This window comes from Pocillopora verrucosa, chromosome 11, assembly GCF_036669915.1.
Source record: "Pocillopora verrucosa isolate sample1 chromosome 11, ASM3666991v2, whole genome shotgun sequence".
Classification (NCBI taxonomy): Eukaryota; Metazoa; Cnidaria; class Anthozoa; order Scleractinia; family Pocilloporidae; genus Pocillopora; species Pocillopora verrucosa.
Window position 1 is genome coordinate 1,821,789 of NC_089322.1, and position 26,523 is coordinate 1,848,311.

A 26,523-nucleotide genomic window follows, 5' to 3' on the forward strand; every position below is an offset into this window, starting at 1 on the left:
CGTCGATTTCTCCTGGCTTTAACCTTTTAACTCCCAGGAATGATTTAAAACTAATTTCTCCCTAAAACATCCATACATTATCCAGCGAACAGGTAATGAGAATACTTAAACTTATCAGGTAGAAGTTGTTACCTTGATCTAACATCAAATTCTTGTAACTTACTTACAAGAAAATGTGTAGTAAGTAGAGGGGAAAATTAGCAATCAGTTCTTGGGAGTTAAAGGGTTAAAGAAAGCGGAGGGGGGGTGCAGTCGTCGCCAACAGAGTATTAATAGGGGACTATAATATATTGACTGCCAATTAACTGTCAACAAGGGAGGGAGGGGTCGTAGGAATCTTATAGAACCCTATGGGGGACTGTGTAAACATTGTTGTGACTCGACCAAGATCCTCTAACGCCCTCCTATCCCCTCACAGGCGATAAATAATGAGTAGTCTCCCAGGAAGATATATTACACGTGAACTTTTTTTAATGGCTTTCTTCTGTAGAAACTCATATTAAACGCTTTTACTGCTAAAAGCAACGATTACTGCAAAAACTCATTTGGGAAAAGCGAAGTCAGTGTTAGAAAACCGGTGATACCGAAAGTTCCATAACTGATTATCGGTTAAGATAACTAAACCAAGCATTGCTTATTGTTCAGAACGTATTGTTGTAATCTTGAAAGCTTTTTTATGTTTTATTTATTTCCTAAGGAGGATTTTGATTGTGTCAAGATAAAAACAACATTTTCCCCCATAAGATTGTAATATTGTAATGTTAGTTTTTAATAATCTCTCTTTACACTCTGTTGGCGACAACTGATCATCCCCCCTCCCCCCCTCCCCGAAACTCCCTTGGCGAAGTTTGATCCCCGTTCTGTTGTTCTTGAAAACCAGGAGAAATCGAGAGTTTTAGAAATATTCTTTGAGATTTTGAAAGATATTTTAGAATTGCCACAGAATATAATCTAACAAATTTTTAATATAATCAATTTTTTCTAAAGAAGTATTACTCTAACAAGGAGTGAGGTAAAGTCCGCGAAGAAGATTGCACTTACCTTAATGAGAACAAGTTTTTTACGGGCATAGAGTTATAAAGCATCTGTTTGCGCAGATTTTGTTGAATGGATCACGTTGCAGGCAGAGATCCTGGAGCATTCTTCTTTCAATTTACCGATTTTTTCGCCGAGTTGAGTGAGATCGTCTTTCAGTGCGTGAGAACTCATCAAAAAAACGATACTCGAGCCGTGGATTTGAATAACAGCCTTTCAAATGAGGTAGGGCAAATAACAAATTCAAAACACAAGATATACGTAGAATATGCCAACTGTGGATGTAATGAGGACAATAAAGTTTTTTATCTCCTCAGACTAAGCTTCGTTTCGTATTTGCATGGACTGAGTATGATTTTTGTGCCGTCGCACAGTTAGATATATATATATATATATATATATATATATATATATGTTATTTGCCGGCTGGGAGGTCCGTATGGTGAAAAACTGTGACCGAGGTCTTGAAAATACTGCCCGAGGCCGTAGGCCGAGAGCAGCATTTTCAAGACCGAGGTCACAGTTTTTCACCATACGGATCGACCCTTAGCCGGTAAATAACATATTTATTGTTTTTAAACTTGACTAAATTCTTTCCGAAAGAACCCGAATGACTTATGGCCGTAAGTACGGCAAGATCTTCCATAAACTGAACAATTTTTGAGTGAGTAAATGGTAGTTAAAATAGAGGTGATGCAAATTTAAGAGAGATGCCGAAACATTTTTATTTCCGTAACGACAAAGGTGATTTAAAAGGCTTCCAAACATACTTTGAAACATTATTTTTACAAGTATCTGTCACAATCTGACACCTGTCAATTAGAGAGCGCGCAAGAAAAAAAAATCGTAGGAACATTTGAAAACCAACAGAACTAGTTTGGTTAGAACTGTCAAAAATCAGTTAATGATCTAACGGAAAGTATTATTTACTCTCATCGACCATTCAGTCATGTACGAAGATTTACCTCTGTTCATTAAGTAAACGGCGAGGAAATTAATTGTGAGTAAACTCAATTTTTTATTTTGAAGTTGTGAGAGTTTGCTCGTTTGTTTGCTGTAATGGCGTGTTTAACTCTGATCTTTCCTTCACAAAAACTAAATTCGAACGGCACACTCCAACAAGACACAAGGGAATTTAATGCAGCCTTTTCTCAATTCCTTCCACTGCAAAAAAAGTGGTGTTCACCCGTTCGGAAAACAAGTTGTGAATATTTGAAAACGCAGCATTATTCACGCATTTTCTGACATTTTCCGAAAAGAAAATCCAACGTTCTCCCGTTGTTTTCGAGTCGGCAAATTGGAGTATTCGTTCCATTATCCAGCAATTTTCCTCCACAGTGAACTCTATGAAAACGATTGTTTTCTTAGTGTTAAGAGTACGGTTAACAGACGGGAAAACAGTTTGTATTCCATTGTTTACTGGTGTTTTCCCAGTAACAAAACATTGTTTTCACAGACGTTTTCCGTTGAAGACAATGCGTTTTCTTCCATTTTCTAGGACAGTAAATGCGTAGATAACGCTTGAAAACCAAGTGTCGTCCAACGTTCACGGGTTGGCTAACAAATTGAAATACAATATTTTCTAGCGTTTGCAGCTGTTTGCGTTGAGAAAACGCGTTGTTAGTGGCGGTTCACCACCCGAATGCGGTTATTCCCACGCATTTTCTTGTATTTGCCGTTCGATTATCGTGCGGAAAATGGCATGTATTCCTATATTCATCGGTGTTTTACACTGTCAACCATTTGGAAATTTATATTTACATTTACTTCTCTCGCTCATAATTTCTTTAGCTCCAGGCTCCCTTGATCTAGAACGATTTTGAAGAAGTTCTACCAGTCGCTGAATCCACTTCGCAAATCAAATGATCCATTGAACTACTTGGAATCATTCCCTCCCGTATGTGACGCAAGCAATAAGAGCCTTAACATAAATTTTTTTGAAGCCTTTTTATTACCAATTAATCAAAGTAGTATTCACCTAGTTACATCAGTTCTTAATCATACGATTTTTACAAATATTCACAACACAGAAAACCTTGTAATCTAACATTTAAAAAAAATTTTAAAAGTATCAGCGAAAAAAAATGCACTCTTACTACAATATCAACAAAATTGTATGTCTCACCCTTGGCAAACAAATACAATCTGCTTCATTTTGGTCAATAAAATGAGACTTCTAAATGACACAAACAAACCTTGCACAAAAATGAGTGAAACCTAATGTCTGTTCACCACCTAAGGTGGATCATATGTAAAATTGGGAAAATGTTGAAATGCATATATGTGAAATTTGGATGATTATATTGGGACTCACATAGGCAGTTGTAAAAGAACCTTTTACATGTATCATCCAGTTCAACATTTCGAGCTGTTTCCTTAATTTTGATAAACATCACAAAAATACTCAGAAAATTTCTAGGCTCAAACATTAGAGTTTGAAAAATCCTACTCAACACCATCCTCAAGTGTAAAAGAACTTTTGCAGTTGAACTTAAGGAACATAGCAGGGCCTCTAGAAGTAAATATCCCATATTTAATCTAAATCAAGAACATCCATTAATTACTGCTTTACTCTAATGGATCCACTGTAACCAAAATTGCCTAGTAAACAATAACAGCATTCATGGAAAAAAAAATAGAAAATAATTACAATTTAATGGCCCAGAGCAATTTCTCTGGCACTTCATTGTGGCTTCTGGTACTTGGACGGCCAACCTGCCTGTTTACAGACTGCCTCCTTTGTTGGGTGGACATATTTGCCCTATGCCGTGAGTCCAGTTCTTTGAAGAAAGAAGAAACCTCCTCTGTCCTCCAGACAAGATGCTTTGTGGACAGGGTGTCATCCTCGCCATCAGATTCATCTGAGGATATCATTGACAAATGCAATGCCTCGAACAATTCTGACTTCTTTTCTTCCTCAGTAACCACTCTCAGTCTCTTCTCCAGTTTCTAGGGTAAAACATGAAAAGTTTAAGACTTATCAGAGGCCTCGTGGCGAACAGGGATAGTCTATGCCAAATGATCGATGATTCCAAGCATATAGACATCATATCCCTCAGTGAGACTCATCTATCGGACAGTGAAGAGGCTCAAGTTCAACTGGATGGCTATACGTTCATTAATAGACCAAGGAAAACAGGCAAAGGTGGAGGTGTGGGAGTTTATATCTCCTCTTCTGTCCCCTTTCATAGAAGACTAGACCTGGAACGCGATGGAATCGAATGTATCTGGATAGAAATTTTATTTCCAAAATCTAAGGGTATCCTTATTGGTTTTATTTATCGCCCCCCGAGTTCTTCAAAGCATCTTTGTGCAGATTTTGAAAATAAACTGGAGTCGATGCTTTCTGCTGTATCATCTGAAAACAAAGAATGCATTTTGACAGGCGATATCAACTGCAACTATTTGGTAAGCTCAGACAACAAAGAACTGAAGGCAATGCTATTGTCTTTTGGCCTTAAACAGCTAATCAAGGATCCCACGAGGGTAACGCAAGATTCAAAAACACTGATAGATGTGATTTACACAAATCGCCCTCAGAATGTTTATAGTGTTAAAGTCATTCCCGCCGGCTTAAGTGACCATGATATGATTGGTTGTGTCCGGAAGCTGCATAACCATAAATTCCAGCCAAGAACCATCACCTGTCGAAACTATGCTAATTATGATCCTATATCCTTTTGCAATGATTTACGGTCCAATAGTTTCACACCTGTCTTTAAATCCTCCTGCGTTAATGAAGCATGGTCTTTTTTGAAAGCCATTCTGAAAGAATGTATTGATAAGCATGCGCCAGCTATAAAGAAGAGGATCAAAGGGAAACTCAGCCCATGGCTTACACAGAAGGTAAAGCAAGAAATGAATACCAAAGATCAGCTTTTGAGAAAAGCGAGAAAGACAAATCGTGAAATTGACTGGTCTTCGTACAAGCGCCAACGAAACAAAGTTAACGGTATGGTAAAAAATTGCAAAAGCAGGTATCACCGTGAACTCTTAGAGGAGACTGTGGGTTCACCTAACAAATTTTGGTCAGCTATTAAAAAACTATACCCTACAAAGTCTACAAAGGAACCAGGAGCAGCTTTTCTCGTTAATGAAGCAGTAGAAACCGACAAAGAGGTTATTGCAAATTTGTTCTGCAAATTCTTCACTGATGTTGCGCGATCTCTAAAAAGAAAGATCTTCCCTCTTTGCAATTTTGTCTGGAAAAGGCCCCTTACAATAGACACCCAGCAGCCGCTAGAGAACTTTGAGTTTAGATCAGTCTCGGAAAAGGTTGTCTTTAATGCATTAAAGAGCCTTAAGAGAAATAAGTCCTCTGGCCTTGACAACTTTCCTTCTGGAATGTTAAAGGACTCTGCTGATATAATAGCCAAGCCTCTCACGCATATAATTAACCTGTCTCTCGCAACAGGGTCTGTACCTACTGACTGGAAAGCGGCTAAAATTGTACCACTTTTTAAATCTGGTTCAATGGCCGAAATCGACAATTATAGGCCTATTTCAATACTTCCTTCAATGTCAAAGATCCTGGAGAAAGTGGTATTTAAGCAGCTGATGGCTCATTTTGAACAGAATGGTCTACTTTCTCATTTTCAGTACGGCTTCCGTCGCATGCGCTCTACTGAACTGGCCGTTACTCATCTTACCGATGTTATCAGAAGAGAAGGTGAGAATGGTAACCTGACAGGCTGTGTTTTCATCGATCTATCCAAGGCGTTTGACACCATCAGTCACTCTGGCCTCCTGAGCAAGCTTTCAACTTACGGAGTTCGTGGAACAGAACTCGCATGGTTCACTGATTACCTTTTCTGCAGATCACAAGTTGTCCAATATAAAGGCGTGCTATCAGAACCTCAACCCATTCTCACAGGTGTTCCTCAGGGAAGTATCCTGGGTCCTATCTTATTCATTATCTTTTTCAACGATGTACATAAACCGCTTCAACATTCGAAGATTATCACTTATGCCGACGATTCAGTCATCTATACCTCTTCTAAAGATATTGATACTATACAGAGAAGCCTTAGCGAGGATATGAATAACCTGTGCGAGTGGTTTAAAGACAACGAACTGATCATTAACCTAAAAAAGGACAAGACGGAGTCTATGTTATTTGGAACAGCTAAAAGAATCAACCTTCAAGACAAGGAACTTAAACTTTCTGCTAATGGGTCACTCATCAATAATACCTCTACCTATAAGTACTTAGGTGTTCACCTTGACTCATCACTAAACCTCGCATCACATTTTGACCGAATCTATAAAAAAGCTGCAACCAGAATCAATCTCTTGCGATCAATTCGTCCTTTGATCGACCAAAAGTGTGCAGAATCGATCTATAACACTATGATCGCACCTATCTTTACCTATTGCGGAACACTTGGTCTTAGCTTTCCGGATTACCGAAAGGAAATGATAAAGAACATCGAACGACGAGGCTTTAAAGTTATCGGCAATAGTTCTTTTAATCCCCCATCCGTGAACAATTTGATCAAGCGTAAAAGCTGTCTGTTTGTTTTCGACTGTCTCCTGAATAATGTTTGCACACCCTTTAAGAACTACTTCGAAGTATCCTGGGTCCTATCTTATTCATTATCTTTTTCAACGATGTACATAAACCGCTTCAACATTCGAAGATTATCACTTATGCCGACGATTCAGTCATCTATACCTCTTCTAAAGATATTGATACTATACAGAGAAGCCTTAGCGAGGATATGAATAACCTGTGCGAGTGGTTTAAAGACAACGAACTGATCATTAACCTAAAAAAGGACAAGACGGAGTCTATGTTATTTGGAACAGCTAAAAGAATCAACCTTCAAGACAAGGAACTTAAACTTTCTGCTAATGGGTCACTCATCAATAATACCTCTACCTATAAGTACTTAGGTGTTCACCTTGACTCATCACTAAACCTCGCATCACATTTTGACCGAATCTATAAAAAAGCTGCAACCAGAATCAATCTCTTGCGATCAATTCGTCCTTTGATCGACCAAAAGTGTGCAGAATCGATCTATAACACTATGATCGCACCTATCTTTACCTATTGCGGAACACTTGGTCTTAGCTTTCCGGATTACCGAAAGGAAATGATAAAGAACATCGAACGACGAGGCTTTAAAGTTATCGGCAATAGTTCTTTTAATCCCCCATCCGTGAACAATTTGATCAAGCGTAAAAGCTGTCTGTTTGTTTTCGACTGTCTCCTGAATAATGTTTGCACACCCTTTAAGAACTACTTCGAAAGGCTGGTTCATTCTAAGGCCACTAGGAATAACGGTATATCAGTGAAATTACCCAAAGTTCGTTTAGAATTTGGTAAAAAGAGCTTCTATTACCAAGGAGCAAAGACTTTCAACAACCTGCCTGCTGAACTAAGGTCGTTAGATTCGAGACTGAAATTTAAGAACAAATTGCGAGATTATTTTAGTTAAATTCTATCTAAACGTGGTTATAGGTATCCTTTTCAGAGCATTTTTATTTAATTTTTAATTTTTTTTTTTTTTTTTTTTTCATTTTATTGTATGCTTTTCTAGACCTTAAGATCAATGATTATATCTTGTTAAATTTTATTTTATTTATTTATTTATTATTTTTGACAGGACCCCAAGGACAACAGTGTTACACACTGATGGGTTTTTCAATCCTGTATAAAAATTCGTTATTATTATTATTATTATTACTTAGCAGACTTTCATTAAATAAACAATAGTTGTGGTTAGGAGAGATTACATCATTTGAAATAGATGTTTCTCTCTAACTCATAATACTAAAAGACATTTCCAAAACTGCTTGGCTCAGTGCACAACTAACATGACATTCAATTTTCAATATTAAACTAAGCTCAAGCAGAAAAACATCAATACTGGCAATCTCCACAATCACATAGGGTAGAGAAATAAAGGAAAAGAAAGAATTTAAGAGGTGAATGAAATGGTCCACAGTTAACTTTTTGTGTAGAAACATCATTGAAGCAAGCTAACTCTTACCCTTTTAATTCTTTGCCTCCTTTTCTGTTCCCTTTGGTACTGCTCATATGTACCATTTTCCATCTGCCTCCTCTTTCTTTTGTTGGAGGCAAAGTTTTGAGAGACAGCATCTGAAAAATTAAATATTTCTGAGGTGAGGCCAGGAAACCAAGGTTTAATACTGAAGCTGTACCCGAGAAATTATTTGACTAGCTTTATACAGTTAATGTGCCAGAGCTAAAATCATTTACTCTGTTTGAAAAAGACAACATGTAGGCATTGTGAGCCAACTTAGGTGATGTAAACAGAGCAGGTTTCTTGCGGTTTAACTTTAAAAGAAATCAATCCCAATGAAGCAAAAGTTGAGTGAGATATCCATTTCTTGGAGTTGATAAGTGATAAATAGTTGACTTAAAGGTCCTGCCCAATTAAAACAATCAATACCAAAGGGAAACATACCAAATATCCGCCTCTCTGTGCAGAGAGAGTCATTCTTTACGTGCTCAACTTCTTGAACTTCTTTGAGAAGTCTTCTGGCAACTTCTTGGTTTGGTGGCTCATTCTCCCTGTTGGAATATAATGTGTAGATAAAAGTAAATTGCAAAACCTCAAAGTCATTTCCAGCATAGGTTCCCCCTCTTTGGTGCCCCCAAATAGAAACTGTAACTCATTATTCAAATGGTTAGGTTTATGAGAAACCTCTTCTTTTGGTGTAAGTGGTAAAAATAGCCCAAATGGAGCCATGACACAGCATTCCTCAGTATAGTATTCTTACAGTGAACTTCCATGGACTAACATGAGTGATCAAGAAAACGTGGGACTAAAACGATGATTTTTACTTCTGCTCTCACCACTTTGATTCTACTTTTTTCCTTTGTGGTTGAGATTTTATTAATGCGTAGCCCTTCAAACATCTTGCACCTCCCACTTTCTTTCCACATGGACTTCCGTTGTAAACTATTCAATCGCAAACTATGTTACAAGTATCTTTACTCCCCTTTGGCTATGAACTTACTTCCTTTCCGTGTTCCACGACAGTCCTAACTGTTCCATCTTGGAGCGGACGTAATGCTGTGAATGATCATCAATAAATGCAAGAGGAATTTAACTGAGTGTTTTAAACATCAGATAATTTAAGTTTGTCATTCTTTCTCTCTTTCTAAGAGAGAGCAAACAAATCAATCGCTCACATGCATAAACACATCTTTGAACTAAGGAGACGTTAGCGTCACCGAAAGAGGACGGATGATAAAAGAAATTCGCAACCGACAGCAAGTCAAAAATGGCGGGGATCGGCTTTGATCAATCAAAAGGTGTGATATAAATCACAAAATGCGCACGAAATTTGAAAACGGCTTTTGACTTCCCTTTCCATGTTCTTACCGGGTAATCCTTTGATATATCTTATAAATTTTTATGGTTAACATTCTCAACGCAAAGAAATAGCAAAGAGGAAAATATTCACGTATCTTACCGAAAGATCAGGGTGCCGTGCGATTTTTCTTTTTCTTGAAGAATTCGGCGGCGTCACTGCATCATAGCTTCCAGTCTCATGGCTGGTTAGTTTGGCTTCTAGCGTGGATATCCTGTCTTCCATAGTTTTGAAGCCATTTACCATCGTAGAATGGATCCTCTCCAAAGTTTGCAGGACTGTATCGGAGAAGTCAGTCTGGTTACCTTCGATAATGCTTAAGGAGTCATTTATGTCCGACAATTTAGCTGCAAGACTAGATTGATCGGACCTTTCCAGCTTCTCATGTAAATCTTTGAGTCTGCTCAAGACTTGGCGAAATTCGGATACATTTGAGGCTCTGCTAGATGCCATTTCGCGATAAAGAGTTAGGTAAATAGACAGCTTTCACTCGACTTGCAAGTCGCACGTGGAATGCTTGTTGTGAGTTTTCCCTTCACGAACAAACTAAAACAAGGAATGTGATTGGTCCGATGAAGTGTGCAGTCATAACAATCGATATGATTGGTCAAAAATTTCGTGCATGATGGTCAGCGGTCTTATGTATGGCGCCAAGAGGGACGCAAAAATTAAAATCCTTCATCAAAGTATTGTTCTTAGTGGTGAATTTAAACAATTAACAAAATTTATTAAGTATTTGACAAGATTTTATCCTGTATTTTGGGATCGAAGTTCCTTTTTCGTTATTTCGCTGATTGGAGCACCTTACAATGCCAAAAAGAAGCTTTCCTCGCGAACTGAATCGGCGGAATAGGCGTCGAATTTATTGTTCTAGATGTGGAAATAGTTACTCCTATTCTGGAGCGAGGACACACGTTTGCCCGGACAGTTCTGGCGATGAAATCCACCGAGACGCTGATGATGCTCCACAGCTTTTGTCAAACGGCAACTTATGCAATGGCGATGGCCTTGAGACAGAGTCGCCGATCAACTGCCATGAGGTAGATGAGGGCATCGATGGAACTGAGGCGGAACTCATCGATAGCCCTTTGTCTCCAGATCTTAGAAGAAGACTCAAGGACCGATTAAGGAAACGTTTTAGCGAAGAAGATCTGTCTTACTTTGAGGACGACGATGAAGAGATCGAAGCATATGAAAGTGGTAGAAATGTCAGGGAAGATTCTGTGAACGAAGACTGGTCTGGTTTTCCAAATGCTCAAGACTCTGAAGAGGATTTTGAGCAGAATCAATCAACTGAGAATGCCGATGAATATTCACCCTCAATCTCCGACAGATGCGGTATTCTTGTATTTTGGTTGTTATTGTTTCTAGTATCCTGGCAGTCAGCTTTTTTTGTTACAGACTCAGCTGTTGAAATGCTACTCAAATTTCTTAGTCGTTTCTTGGGGCTTCTTGGAACTTTTGATGAGAATGGTATAATTTCTAGACTTTCAAAACGTTTGCCAAGTACGCTTTACAAGTTAAGGAAGAACCTTGGGCTACTAGGAAATGATGAATTTATTAAATATGTTGTGTGCCCAAATTGCAAAAACCTGTATGATTACAAAGACTGCATCCAGAACCGTTGTGGAAGGCAAGTTTCAGCTCGATGTAAGTTTGTACCATGGTCAAGACACCCACACAGGAGTCGCAGAGGTAAGAAACTACTTAGCAGTCAGTTCATTTTATGTGCATGTGATGTATTCCTCCTCAAACTCATTAATTATTCTGAGGTTATTGGCCAATGAGTGGAAAGTATTTTGTCACATGCATAAATCTAGATACTTGATAAAGATGTATATCTGTATTTCGTCACATGCATGAATCCAGATATCCAATAAAAACACATCCAGATCATCAGTGATCTGGATATACGTTTCTACTGAATATCTAGATTTATGTGTATGTGTAATGCAAATAAGAAAATTACACTACATTTGGGAACACTTTCCTTTAGCAGTTTACCTTGCTCTTCACCCCTTTTCGGGATGCGTAAACGGTTAACTGCATTACTTTCTGCCATAATTAAGCTCCAACTAACCATAGAGCTATAAACTAAATGAGCAAAACTACCATAAATTTAGCACACACTTTGAATCCCCCAAAGAAACCCCAAAGAGACAACAGATGGATAGTTGCTGATAAAATGTCCAAAATTATGCAACCAATGAAAAGAGCATAACAATAATGTGACAATTTAGGTGATGATTGAAATAGGCAGTTTGAGAAGCAAGCTAAAAGGCTCTTGCTTCAGGTTTGGTTGTGGCATCCAAACATCTCAAAACAAATTAAACCAGCAGCCTTGTGCTTTCATTTCGTGTTTCTCAACATTTGGATGCCACAATCAAACCCTTGCACTTGTTTTTTATATACTACATCAAAGATATTGGGGGAGCAAAACTGGTGAGTTGCTGCATACTTAAAATGAAGATTATTTTGCTTATTAGAAAAACTGTGGACTTTTCTCATCATCTTGGAGAGGGTTTTCTGGAAGTGAACGAGTTTCAATGAGTATGCAATGAGTACTCAGTAAGAAAGAATTTTTGATTTCTATATTAAATTATAGGTTTTCCACATGAGCTGGGTTTGTATAACTTTTGAAGTTTTTTTCCCTAGGTCCTTGTGATGAAATACTACTAAAGACTGTTCAGACTGGAACAAAAACATTTCTTTATCCAAGAATGGTGTATCCATATAACTCAATTGTGAAGTCTTTGCAGCGTCTTCTGGCTAGACCTGGACTGTGGAACAAATGTCAAGAATGGAGAAATCAGGTTTCCTCTGCAAATGTTAAGACAGATATCTACCAAGGGAATGTTTGGAGGGAGCTGTCTTCAACTGGGTTTCTTTCAAACTCGAACAGCTTAGCTTTCATGCTTAATGTAGATTGGTTCAGACCTCATAAGCATTCACCAGGATCAGTTGGAGTTGTGTATCTTGTTCTACTTAATTTACCTCGTCATGAAAGATATAGACTTGAGAACATCATAGTTACTGGAATTCTGCCTGGACCTTCAGAGCCAAAGCTAACTGCCAACACTTTCCTTGAACCGCTTGTGAGAGAGTTACAAGCTTTGTGGGCCTGTAAGGAATGATTCTCAGTTCATGGTAGTTTTTTTAAACGACCAATAAAGGTTGGACTCATTTGTGTCTCCTCAGACATTCCAGCCACAAGAAAAATAGGGGGATTTCTAGGTCACATGTCATCACAAGGGTGTTCTCGCTGTAAGAAATCTTTTGGTTCTAGAGATGGCCTCGATTTTAGTGGTTTTGATCGAGAAAACTGGAGCCCCAGAACATCCTCTGAGCATAAGTGTTCTGCAAAAAGAACAATGGATGAAACCAGCCCTACTGCACAACAAAAACTGTGTTCTCAGTTAGGTGCTAGGTATTCAGTTCTGCAAGAACTAGACTATTTTGATTGTATTCGCTACTTTGTTGTGGACCCCATGCACAATCTTTATCTGGGAACAGCCAAACACATCATGAAAAATGTGTGGCTTAATGAAAAAAATGATTTCATATCTGATGAGGACTTTCAAAGGATCCAAGAACTGGTCGATGGGATGACAGTGCCTCAAGATATTGGACGCATACCTGGAAAGATTGCCAACAGTTTTTCAGGATTTACTGCTGATCAATGGAAGAACTGGACAGTAGTTTATTCATTGTTTGCTTTAAAAGGAGTTCTCCCTGAAAACCACCTTGAGTGTTGGCGTCATTTTGTCCTTGCCTGTAAAACTCTTGGAAAGAAAATTCTTACTGATGATGATATTGAGCAAGGGGACAGACATTTAATGGAATTTTGTCACACAAGGTACACATGTCCAAATTGAACGGAATTGGAAAGACTCACCAGGAGAGTATATTTGTTGTAGAACTTAAATTAAAACTTCGCTCGCTTTTTTTTTATTATGAACAAATTGCTCGAGAAAATTCAGATATTAATGAATGAAAGTTCCATCGTTCAGTTCAACTGTAACCAAATACCTCACGTTTCAACTTTCTGGGTACTTTTTGTGAACGATTAAAATTAATTGCAGACGGTTTTTAGGCCGCTTGTCAACCAACGTAATGACACTATTGTTTATACAAATTCATTCTGAAACCAATATTTTTCTGTCAACCAAAGTGATTTGATAGAGAGAAAAGGGAGGATTCATAAGTTATTTATTGGCTTGAGGTAGTGACCGACGTGTTTGCTTAAAAATACTGCCCAGCCGGAGAACGAGGTATATTTATGAAAAATGACAACGAAAGTTGGGATGTACTCGGCGATTCACGAAAGCGTTAACGTGGCCCGTGGGCAGCGATAGGAAAATACTGACCGGGTAAAGAACCAATCAGATTGCAAGATTCGTTACCGTGCCCTCTAAAAAAACAATAAATTTTGATATACACCACGAATGTGATAATAAAACTGAAAGCAAAATTAATTGTACCTGCAAGATCCCAAGTACTAAGAAGCCCCCACAATATCATCAGAGAAACAAATACACTATACACCATGGCCATATGCCAATCACAATAATAACAACACGCCTGTGAGTCACAAGCTCTTGGTATCTGAGATGAAGATGAACAGCTAAGAGCCTGTCTACACTTACAGCCACAACACCAAAGAACAAGGCAGCTGATAATAAACTACTTGAAATCGTCCGCACTTGTTGAGTGTTACAGCTAGGATTGTCTAATCGAAGCCAGTTGATAAGAAAGACAGTGTATAATGGTTGACTAAACAAACCGACAGCAACATCCAAGCAGGCAAGACTTATCAGCAGAGTTTTCAAAGTGTTTGGCATTGTTGAAGTTTTGTGTATGGCGTAGATTGTCACAATATTCAATATGAAGGCGGTGTAACTAAGAAAAATGTTAAAGACACAGTTGGCGATACAAGTCGAACGAAGATCTTCAAGCTCGGTGAATATGGGCAAAAATTGCGAAGACTGCCTACAATACAATTTGCTCATGATTTTCGGTTACTTATAAAACGTTGGAGCCGCTATTTCAGAAAAATACTGTTTGGTTTCCGATATTTTTTAGCAGGCCAACTTCTCTTAAGACTTACTGAGAATAACAACGATGGTACCCTCCGTCATTGAACGTTCAAGTAAAGAGACCTCAGACCTCGGCAGATGGTTGCAGCCGATGCTGAGATGGGAAATTAAAAGAAAATAAATGGCTTGAGTGAATGACGGCTACCGGAAGTAAATTTTTTCTTGGGAATGCTATTGCGCAAGTGCGAACAGGTGGAAAACCGCGTGCTCGATCTGTGAACGACGTGAAAACAGGCGACTCGAGGTTCTATAGAAAACGGCAGATTCAAATCCTAATAAACAAGGTAAATTTTTGAATTTCGTTCACTTTTTGCCAGCATCTTCCAGCTTTGCGCTTTTTCTCGGCCGTGCCTTCTAGTGGGGCGATTACATGTGGATACAGTTTCCAACGAAGGATTTTTTCCAACAGGTACTTTAAGTTAAAAACAATGTTTGCTAACAAGCATCCAAGTTCAGCCAAATCCTTGTAAGTTTTTCTGTAAAATTAGAACTTGTGTATTAGATTCGACTGTAAATAGAATTAACCCTTGATTCGTAATTCTCCTCCGTAGAATGCAATGGACCGATGAGCCTCATACCCTCCTTCTGCGAGAGATTTTAGCCTCGGAACCCTTCAAATACTAACCTCGAACTTAACAGCGCAGTAATCTGTGGAATACTGTAGTTGTTCACTTAATGATGTTACGAATCCAGCCTTGACGGTTACCTAAAGAGCCGTGAAAGACAAATTTTGTTTCTTGAAAGAGAAATATCTCGCTAAAAAGAGAGAGCAGGATAAAGCATAGATGTAGAGGAGACCGAGTTGATGTGCTTCTTGAGGAAATCATCGAGAAAGAGAAGTATTATGAATCAGAATACAAGGATAAAGATGAAGAGCATGAAAGAAAAGTTGAGAAAGGAAAGGCCACTGCCAGTAGTATGCGGCAAAAAGCAATAGAAAGCCTTGTTCCTTGAAGAGAATGCATCTTACGAGAAAATGAACCCTTCATCATTTATGACCTCTGATAAATGATAAAGTGTGAAAAGATCACGAATTTCTAAACGTATTGGATTGAGTGGATCTTAAAGCTCAGTTTCCCGCGCAAACGACACCGTAGTCTAACCAGGCTCTCCTCCGTGATGATGTTCTCAATAGAAGCCCCCGACCCTATTGTCAATTTCAATTTTCCTCGATTATCTCCATTCGCTTAACACGTGCAACTTAAAAAGATAAAAAGATAAGTTGCTTAATTACGGACCGATAATTTTTTATGGGGGACGGGAGGGGGGAAAAGGGGGGGGGGTTTGGGGTGTCACGATAAAATTTACCTGGTTCCCCCATAAGCCTCCGTAATACTCTTATGATCCTGCCTCATTGGCAGTTCAATGGCAGCCAATTCTCTATAGTTCTGTAAAGGGTAGTCAGCTGGAAGTCTGCTAGTGGTGCCAGACCTCCAGCATACCTCTCTCCCCGATATCGTCTCAAGTCTTCCCACGGGCAGAGGTCTGCCGATAGGAAGTCTCGTGCCCACCCCTTTCTCGGCCAATCGGTTGTAACGTACATTTCCGTTACAGTAAGATCTGGGTACGAGATTATATTGGCCCGCAAGCTACTGAATTTGAGCGAAACCGTTAGTTTTTGGCAGTAATCTAAACTGCAAATGAACAAAGGGGGTGCGTTTCTAAAACTGACGCAAAAAGCATCACTCGAGCTATTTCATGCTTTGACAGTCCGCCTATTCTTGTTTCGGGTTCTCGTTCGCTAATTATGATGCGGATAAGACTGGTGTTGTTATTTCGACACGCATGTGAAGCCTGCTTTATTCTAAAATTGACGTTGGAATTTTCTAAAAATGGTTCCCAGAGATTTACATGCTACATATTTGCACCTCAAAGGCGAAGACCACACTAAGCTCGTCTTAGTTCCCCCATAGATACCGATGAGGTGCGTTAAAATGAACATGGACTACAAACAAATGTAGAAACGAAAGAAGCAAATTGATTCTCGTTGCATTCTTTGTATAATATTAAGTCTTGCTAAAGCTACAAAAAATAGGCAACATCAACAACACAGGTACACGAAATTAAGCAGGTATCCCTTGGGGAAATAATGCAGACGTTACATAATATATTGTTTCAATTTCAAACCAGGAAATGAATAATGTACGCAAAAGTAAAACATAGTTAAGAGCTTGCGGTCCTGCTGGAAGCTGTCATAAAAATTTCACTCTTTCCGTTTACACGCTTGCTTACTCTACAGCTTTTCCGTCATGTCAGTTCTTCATTCTTCAGTTTCCAAAGCCGTACAGCGTGGCGGTCGCCGTCTTGCTTTTGGCATGTTCAGTGTATGTCACAGCTTTGTGTATAACGTTTTCGAGAAAATTTTGACAACTCAGCAAGTTTCTTCATAAATGAGTCCTGAAATGAGCTTCACACCACCTTTCTTGGCCGGCTTGGTTATACCCTTAGAGTTGTCTCTTAGAATTTTTTTTGTGACGTTTCGCACCTCCTTTACCCAAACGTTTTTCCAAAAAGGTGTTTATGTTCACGACAGTACACGGCTCAAAGCTTTGATAAGTCATTTTTTATTTAGCCATAGTTGATAAGAGGGGAATTCCATTGAATCATCTTTGAAAAAGCTATAACTCATAAAAAAGCGAGTTCTTGTTACCAATATAAGTATTACACTAGGAAGGACTGAGATAAATTCCGCCATGAAAATTTTCCTTACCTTAATGAGAACACACTTTTACGGGCATAAAGGGATAAAGCATTTGTTTGCACTAATTATAATTAATGGATCACGTTGCAGGCAGATATCATGCAATATTTTCCTTCAATTTACCACTTTTCACTTTGAAGGGTAACTTTTATTGCCAACAAAAAAAGTTTCATCGTTATTGCTTTCGTTTGCACAAATCTGACGATTAACTAAGCTTGTTTGCAAAATAAGTAAAAACAAAAAACAAAAACAAAGCGAAAATAGTTGTTAAGTAATTTGTTGTGACCATGAAATAACAGCGTTTTCTTAATTTACTTTTTCCGATGATATGGCATGGAACTTTTATCTTAAATAACTAAATTTTACTTCGACAGTTCACTTATCGCATGTCCATGCTGAACAAGATATAGTTCTTTTGTGGTTTATATTAATTTGCAGGAAGATTTAAGTGCAAGTAATTTTTAAATTACGTGCACTTAAATTTTTAGCCACTTAAAAGTGGCTAAAAATAGCGTACTGGAGTAGTATACGGGGCTCACATTAATAAACAGTCAACTCCTTAACTCCCCCATTAATATGCAATTTGGAGAAAGTTTAAAGCAAGCAGGTAATGAGAATGACTAAGATGATCAATTTAGGGACATGGTATCGATAGCAAGATGGTCACGAATAAATGACAAATGAATATAAGGTATGATTATGAGTGAAGGGAATAAAGTTCCAGCTCTTTCATTATCCATCTTCTCCCAACTAGCATAATCGTTTCTCTCGACCCGTGTCCCCTTTCGTCCATATTTCGACGGCGGTAATGTCTCCGTGCGGGGTTGTGGTGGCGATTCCCTGCTTTGGTATTCGCGACTTCCGCTTTAGCGCGTTTCCCCGTTTCAATGGCAAAATTGATGCCACTTTGTCTCGAGCCTTCTCCAACAGCTCCATGGTTTCGCCGACAGTCTTTTTGATTGATTTCAAACTCTCCAGAAATTCTTCATTCGCATTATGAATAAATTTCTGGCCAGATTAAATATGCCATCCGTTTGAATCGAACAGCGCATTACCATCTTCAGTTACTTTCGCATTCAGCTCATCGATTTTGACCTTCGGCTTCGAAAGGTCATCAGTGTTGTTCTTAATAGTGGTAGCGTCATGACGTTTCGCGCTAAAACTTTCCTCCACGAATCTCCCGGCAACCGCTGGATTATCAGAAGTCACAAAACGCCAACTTGTGATTTATTGCTTTCAAAGCCTCGCGAACTTCCCACCGGCGCTTTCTTTCAGTCACGAAACAGCGGCAAAAGTGTCCCTTGTAGGGACAAGTGGTCCAAAAGGACGTTTAGAATTTTTGCAGAATACTATTCGAGAATTCAGTATATTCACCCTTTGGGTCCAGGAACCACCCTAGGTCTTCATCTTTCAATTTCTGTGGACTTGCACTTTCACTTGTTCCCTTACCCGATGTGCCACCAACAGAGTCAGAGGAGTAGCGGGCATCCTTTTTAGAATGGTAAGTCGGCAAACAGCCGCAATAGCCACAAGTTGCTCCATCTGACCTCATGAAATCCTCGCATTCACCTCAACCGCATTTTCCTCCTTCTGTTCCTCGTACGTCCTTACCCATTATCAAGTTTTCACCGTGCAATCACACGCCACGCTATTCACTGCTTTGTGCGCAGATGCGGTTGTCTGAATAACACTTCCCGTTAATTATTTTCACTTCCAGTGATTTTTGTCTTGGAGGAGGTGGGGGAAGGGTCAGATATTTGTGAAGAGTCATACATTAATCCATTCTGGGAAGTGCGACCCACCCCCCCCCACCCCCCCCCCCCCCCCATAAAAAACGTACCTTCCCTTACTCTTTTGGGGTAAAAATTTATTCAAAGCAGAATGCTGCATATGAAAACGAAAACAGAGATGTCTTTAAAGCTAACAATTAGCCCGCAGATGTTTTCAGGTGATTTTATATAATACAAGCTGACCGGGAATTTTATGAGCTTAAAATTAAGCATGTTTTTTCTTGTGATCTCCTTTCGCCTAGACGCAGTAATAGATAGGTTTTTGAATTGATTTCACAAATATTTCCAATTTCTAGACAAGTTAATGGGTCAGTTATGTAAAATGTGGTCAAAAAATTAGTCTCGTAATAAAAGTGCTTAAAAGCTTTTCTTTTGACAGATAGTCGAAGGCTCAAATTTCGGGCTTATCCATGACGATTACGTGACAATTTGAAGTTGAAATTTATTATGAAAAATAAGTAATTACCGTTCCTTTTGTGGCATAAATGACAGATGAACTATTTAGGTGGCTTTCTGCTGTAGAAACCCAAATAGTATGCATCTACTTCTAACAGCAACGATTACTGCAAAGACTGATTCTCAAATAGCGAGAACTTAGGTATTAGAAAGAGTTCCATAACGGATTGTCATTTACAGCTAAAAGGTGAGACGCATTCGACGCGCTTTCATGGAAATACCGCAGAACATATCTTGGAGAACAAATCAGCCATCTGGCGTAATTTTACAATCGGCGTTCAAGTGTCGTTCATGTTGATACCGGAATACCTCAGGGACGGCGGAGCTAGGGGCTGGGGTAAGGGAGGCTTTCAAGGACACATTTTATTTTGTTTTAGTTTGAGTATTAACATTTCCAAGATATATGATTGAAAAACAAGCCTCGGAGAAAACTGTCTATTCCAAAAGACAGTCGAACATCTTGACTGCTTACGTCTGTTGATTTGTCTGACGTAAGTTCTTTCTTTATCATTGGCTTACAACTTTAAAACCCATTCCTAAAGCACAGGATACCTTTTGTCGATGTTCACCACTTTTGGGAGGAAAGGTAACGTTTTAGGCAGAATGTTGAATCAGCAAAAGAATCGCTGCCCGAAATAGGGAGAAACTGTCCCGCTAAAGAATTGCAACACGTTCAATTTGTTTGGAATAGAGGGTCCTATCTTTTGTGAGTGAGTTGATATCATGAAAGAGTCATTTTGTAACGATTCTTTGGAATATTTTCCCACATACACGGAACTTAAAGATCTTCGTTCGACTTTTATCGCCTACTGCATTTTTAACAATTTTATAGCTCACACCTCCATCATGTTGAATATTGTGACAATTTACGCTATCCACAAAACTTCGGCAATAGCAAAAACTTTGAAAACTCTGCTGCTGAGTCTTGCCTCCTCTGATGTTGCTGTTGGTTTGTTTATCCTACCATTATACATCTTTTTTTTGGTCAAGAGGTTACAACTGGACAATCTTAACTGTAATATTTTTCAAGTGCTGAATATTTCAGGTTATTTATTCACAACTGCTTCGTTCTTTGGTGTTGTGGCTGTAAGTGTAGACAGGTTCTTGGCCGTTCATCTTCATCTCAGATATCAAGAGGTTGTGACTCACAGGCGTGTTGTTGTTGTGGTGATCGGCAAATGGCTGTGCAGTGCACTTTTTTCTTTGATAACATTGTGGGGGTTAGCTGGTGCTAAGGAGATTATAGAGTCAGTTATTGCAGCTTTCGGTTTCATTGTCACATTTGTGGTGTACATCCGGATATATTTAACTGTACGACGGCACAAGAATCAGATTCACTCTATGCAAGTACAAGAAGTAGCTCATTCTGATGAATTAAAAAACTTTATGGTTCTCATGAAATCCACAGTTAGCATATTCTACGTATATCTCGTGTTGTTAATTTGTTATTTGCCTTTTTTTATTTGCTCGGCTGTTATTCTAATCTATGGCTCGAGTATCGCTTCAAGACATTTTTTTCTTTACTCAATGTCTCTTGTGTTTCTTAATTCATCTTTGAACCCTGTCATTTACTGCTGGAGGATGAGACATGTTCGACGCACTATCATGGACATACTACGGAAGATTCCTTGGAACAGCAATCGGCCATTACGGATAAACTACAATCGATCATCGAGTGTCGTCCAAGTTGATAACTGATCCACTCTGTGCGTCTAAAAAGGACTGTGTACGATTTGTTTACGATAAAGGAAATGGAGAGAAAGAACATTGTTCATAAACTTAGTGATATGACTGACTCAGCAGCCAAATAATTGTGTATCCAGTCGAATTTTAAATATACACAATGCATCAAATTATCACAAGTGGAAAGAAAGAGCCGCATTAGACAGGAAGCTGGTTTAATTATCGATGTGTTTCAGCTAATCCCTAAATTAAACGAGCACAATTTGCTTTTTGCTTCAGCCTGGTTATGTATCCTAGGGAGGTTAAAATATTAGAAAACTGTTAAGGCTCACGACAGTACATGGTTCAAAACTTTGATAAGTCATTTTTATTTAGCCATTTGTTGATCAGAGGGGAATTCCCTCGAGGCATCTTCCAAAAGAGTGCTTTAACTCATAGAAAAGCGAGTTTTTATTATCAATAGAATAATTTTTTCCAAAGAAGCATTACCCTACCCGCGAAGAAAATTTTTCTTACCTTAATGAGAACACACTTTTACGGGCATAGAATTAAAAAGCATCTGTTTACACTAATTTGAGTTAATAGATCACGTTGCAGGCAGAGATCATGCAGTATTTTCCTTTCAATTTACCTCTTTTCACTTCGAATGGTTACATCTATTGCTAACATCATCTTGAAAATATGAAATATTTGCAATTAAAAAGAATTTCATCCTTGTTGCTTTCGTTTGCTCAAGTCTCACAATTAACTAGGCTTGTTTGCAAAATAGGAAAAAACAAAACAAAATGAAAATTGCTTTTGAATAACTTGTTGTGACCATGCAATTACGACATTTTACCTTATTTACTTTTTCCGATGATATGGCATAGAACTTTCATTTAAAATGACCGAATTTTACTGCGACAGCTCACTTCTCGCGTGACCATGCTGATCGAGATATGGTTCTTTCTTGGTTTATAGTAACTTGGAGGAAGATTGAAGGTGAACGTAATTTAAGTGGCTAAAAATAGCATATTCGTGTAGTATAAGGTGCTCATATTAATAAACAGTCAACTCCTTAACTCCCCCGTTAATGTGTAATTTAAAGAAAGTTTGAAACAAGCAGGTAATGAGAATGACAAAGATGATCAATTTAGGGACACGGTATTGCAATTATCAAAATTCTCAATGCGAGCCTTCCGTTTTTCCTTAAAGGCAGGAGAAAACGAGACTGTTATAAATACTCTCCGAGATGTTGAAATTCATTTTCAAATTGCCATGCAATCATCATAGATATGCCCAAAATTTAAGCCGTCCATTATCTGTACAAATAAACTTTTGAACACTTTTATTACGAGACTATTGTTTTCACTATATTTCATTTTATTGACCCATTACCTTGTCTAGAAATTGTAAAGAATTGTCAAATTGATTGCAAACCTATCTGTTATTTGCATCTAAGCGAAAGGAGATAATGATGCAAACATCTGCCGGCTAATCAATAACTCTATAGCCACCTCTGTTTTCGTTTTCATATGCAGCATTCTTCTTCAACTAGGTTTTTACCTCCAAAGTGTTAAGGCAAACTGGATCCTTTTCGTTGTTTGTTTATTTTTTTAAGCATATCGATCAATCCATTTTTGTTTCGAATTCACTCATTAGCTAATGATTAACATCGATTTTTTTCTTCCCTTGTAAATACTAGCTGCTTTTTGTTTTTCTTCCTGAGGGCAGAACGTGATGTTCTTAATGTGACGCTATACTGTTTTATCATGGGATCATTTAAAGTTTGCAACTATTAACATAATGAAAGACGTGCAAGTTCATTCCCTTCACTCATGATCATACCTTACATTTATTTGTTGTTTAGTTCTGAGAATCTTCCTATCAAAATTGATTGATCATAAAATTGATCATATCTGTCATTCTTATTGACTGTTTGCTTGAGAATGTCTTTAAATTACACATTAAGGGGAGTCAAGGGGTTGACTGTTTATTAAAAGGAAGAAGTTCGTTTCCCACTATTACAGTCAGAGTAACTTGGAAATTCTGCTTTTGCGGCATAGGGATGGATGACATAAGATTCCTTCTGCTTTATTTGAAGCTGGCATGTCAGTTACATGTTAATGTTAATTTTAAGAGAAGGGGATTTGGCGAAACAGTCGGCAGTCATGGCCAAAATTTACATGGGGGAAAAAAGGCTTTTCTGAAGCTCAAGTCCGAAACCATCGTTATTGGTTGTAATTCTGATTTGAAATTAAGAGCGACGAAAACCTTGATATAAATAATGTCATGTCTCCTCGCTTGCTTTTATCTGCATCCATAATTACAATTTCACCACTCATCGATGACAAAGCCAGCTTTCTTCCAAAAATTAGCCCCATCCCTTCCAAACTAGAGACTATTGGACTTATCACGTACTTAAAATTGGAACTACGCAATAATTTGGCTGCCGGGTCTTATCATTAAGTTTTTATTCGATCTTGTATGTCCTTATTTACTTTGTCGTAAACAATTACTGCGCGCAGTCTTTGTAAGCCACATAGAGGGGATCAGTTATCAATATGGACAGCATTTGATGACCGATTGTAGTTGATCCGAAATGGCTGATTGAATTAAGAAAAAGCATTACACTAAGAAGGAGTGAGATCAACTCCGTGAAGTAAATTTTTCTTGCATTAATTAGAACACACTTTTACAGGAATAGAGTGATAAAGCATCTGTTTGCACTAATTTTAATCAATGGATCATGTTGCAGGCAGATATCATGCAGTATTTCCCTTTCAATTTACCTCTTTTCATTTTGAAGGGTAACTTTTATTGCCGTGAACATCGCTATGACAATGTGAGCAATAAGAAAGATTTTCATCGTTATTGCTTTCGTTCGCTCAAGTCTCACAATTAACTAGGCTTGTTTGCAAAATAGGAAAAGACAAAACTAAACGAAAATAGCTTTTGAGTAACTTGTTGTGACCATGCAATTACAGTGTTTTGCCTAATTTATTTTTTCCGATGATATGACAAAGAACTTTCATCTTAAATGACCGAATTTTACTGCGAAAGCTCACTTCTCGCGTGACCATGCTGATCGAGATATAGTTCTTTCTTGGTTTATAATAATTTAGAGGAAGGTTGAAGGTGCATGTAATTTAAGTGGCTAGAAATATCGTGTTGGAATAGTATGCAGTGCTCATATTAATAAACAGTCAACTCCTGAACTCCCCTATTAATGTGTAATTTAAAGAAAGTTTAAAGCAAATAAATATAAGTTATGATCATGAGTGAAGGGAATAAACTTCCAGCTCTTTCATTAAAAGTTAAAAGCTTTATATGATCCCGCACGATGAAATAGTATAGCGTCACATTTGGGGCGTCACGTTTTTTTCTCAGGATGAAAAGAAACCAGGAGCAAGTATTTAAGAGGGAAGGGAAATTTTTGTTTATCATCGGCTATTGAGTGGATGGAAAACGAAAATGGATCGATCGATATACTTGACAACTAAACAAACAGCGAGAAGCACAGAGGTGGCTGTAAAGTTATTGATTAGCCCGCAGATGTTTTCAGGTGATTTTTCATAATACAAGCTGAGCGGGAATTTTATGAGCTTAAAATTAAGCATGTTTTTCCTTGAAATCTCCTTTCGCTTAGAAGCAATAACAAATAGGTTTTTGAAATAATTTAACAATTCTTTCCAATTTCTAGACAAGTTAATGGGTCAGGTATGTAAAATGTAGCTAAAAAATTAGTCTCGTAATGAAAGTGCTTGAAAGCTCTTGTTGAGAGATAATCGACGGCACAAATTTCGGGCTTATCCATGATGATTACGTAATGGTTTGAAGATGTCTTTCAAAATCTCAGGGATTATTCGTTACAACGTCGATTTCTCCTGGCTTTAACCTTTTAACTCCCAGGAATGATTTAAAACTAATTTCTCTCTAAAATATCCATACATTATCCAGCGAATCGGTCATGAGAATACTTAGACTTATCAGGTAGAAGTTGTTACCTTGATCTAACTTTAAATTCTTGTAAATTATTTACAAGGAAATGTATAGCAGGTAGAGGGGAGAATTAACAATCAGATCTTGGGAGTAAAAGGGTTAAGGAAAAGCGGAGGGGCGGTTCAGTCGTCGCCAACAGAATATTAATAGGGGACTATAGTAAATTTACTTCCAATTAACAATCAACAAGGGAGGGAGGTGTCGTGGGAATCTTATAGAATCTTATGGAGGGGAGGGGGGGCTTTGTAAACATTGTTGTCACTCGACCAAGATCCTCTAACGCTCCCCGCCCCCCGCCCCCCCCCCTTCCACCACATGTGATAAATAACGACCAGCCTCTTGGGAGGATAAATGACAGATAAACTATTTTTAATGGCTTTCTGCTGCATAAACTCCGATTATACGCATTCACTTCTAAAAGCAACGATTACTGCAAAAAACTAATTAGGGAAAAGCGAGGTCAGTATTAGAAAATCGATGATACCAAAAGTTCCATAACTTATTACTGGTTAAGGTAACTAAACCAAACATTGCTTATTGTTCAGAATGTATTGTTATCATCTTGAAGGCTTTGTAATGTTTTATTCATTTCCTAAGGAGGATTTTGGTTGTGTCGAGATAAAAGTAACATTATCCCCCATAAGACTGTAATATTCTTATTACCCCCTTTCTCCTTGTTAGCGTGTCAGTTTTTAATAATTATAATTTCATTTCATTTCATAATAATAATCTTTATTCATACTCTGTTGGCGACGACTGATCACCCACCTCTTGTTTACCCCCGAAAACCGCGAGAAATCGACACTGTTGCAAAAGAAATCGAGGCTTTCAGAAATATTCTCCGACATTTTGTAAGGCATATTCAAATTGTCACGTAATTATTATAGATATGCCCAAAATTTAAACCGTCCATAATCTGTATAAATAAACTTTTGAACACTTTTATCTCGAGACGTACTAATGTTTTCAATACATTTCACTTTATTGATCCGTTAAGTTGTCTAGAAATTGTAAAGAATTGTCAAATTGATTCCAAAACCTATCAGTTATTTGCATTTAAACAAAGGAAATAATAAGTAAACAAAACTTAATTAATTTTAAGTTCTCAAAACTCCCGTTATTATCAAGAACCACCTGCAACGTGGGGGCTAATCAATAACACTAAAGCCACCTCTGTTTTCGTTTTCATATGCAGCATTCTCCTTCGACTAAGTTTTTTACCTCAAAAGTGTTTACACAAACTCGATGCTTTATGTCATTTCTTTAATTTTCGAGGATATTGATCAATCTATTTTTGTTTTCCATCCACTCATTAGCCAATAATTAAGATCGATTTTTCTTCCCTTGCAAATACTAGCTCCTGTTTGTTTTTCTTCTGGAGGGCAAAACGTGGCACTCTCAATGTGACTCTACTCTGTTTATCATAGGATCA

At 38.1% G+C, this 26,523-nt stretch overlaps 2 protein-coding genes across 2 annotated transcripts; one reads left to right on the top strand and one right to left on the bottom strand.

Moving 5' to 3' along the window:
• Nucleotides 1-3,560: 3,560 nt before the first annotated feature.
• Nucleotides 3,561-8,658, bottom strand: LOC136284300 (uncharacterized). The gene is made up of 2 exons (XM_066174323.1): nt 8,034-8,658; nt 3,561-3,984 (listed from the first exon to the last, which is right to left on the bottom strand). The coding sequence occupies exons 1-2, from the start codon at nt 8,094-8,096 to the stop codon at nt 3,682-3,684; spliced, it is 366 nt and encodes a 121-aa protein (XP_066030420.1). The 5' UTR covers nt 8,097-8,658; the 3' UTR covers nt 3,561-3,681.
• Nucleotides 8,659-19,534: 10,876 nt separating this feature from the next.
• On the top strand, nt 19,535-21,621 carry LOC131768529 (adenosine receptor A1-like). Its single transcript, XM_059084255.2, has one exon. It carries the CDS (start codon nt 20,151-20,153, stop codon nt 21,123-21,125), a length of 975 nt encoding a protein of 324 aa, XP_058940238.2. The 5' UTR covers nt 19,535-20,150; the 3' UTR covers nt 21,126-21,621.
• The last annotated feature ends 4,902 nt before the right edge of the window (nt 21,622-26,523 follow it).

Bases quoted from the DNA above. Each gene is read 5' to 3' on its own strand.
- LOC131768529 (XM_059084255.2), top strand. From the start codon at position 20,151: ATGAAAGAGTCATTTTGTAACGATTCTTTGGAATATTTTCCCACATAC.
- LOC136284300 (XM_066174323.1), bottom strand. From the start codon at position 8,096: ATGGAAAATGGTACATATGAGCAGTACCAAAGGGAACAGAAAAGGAGG. The intron at 3,985-8,033 runs GTAAGAGTTAGC...GTTTTACCCTAG, and splicing joins GGAGGCAAAGAATTAAAAGG to AAACTGGAGAAGAGACTGAG.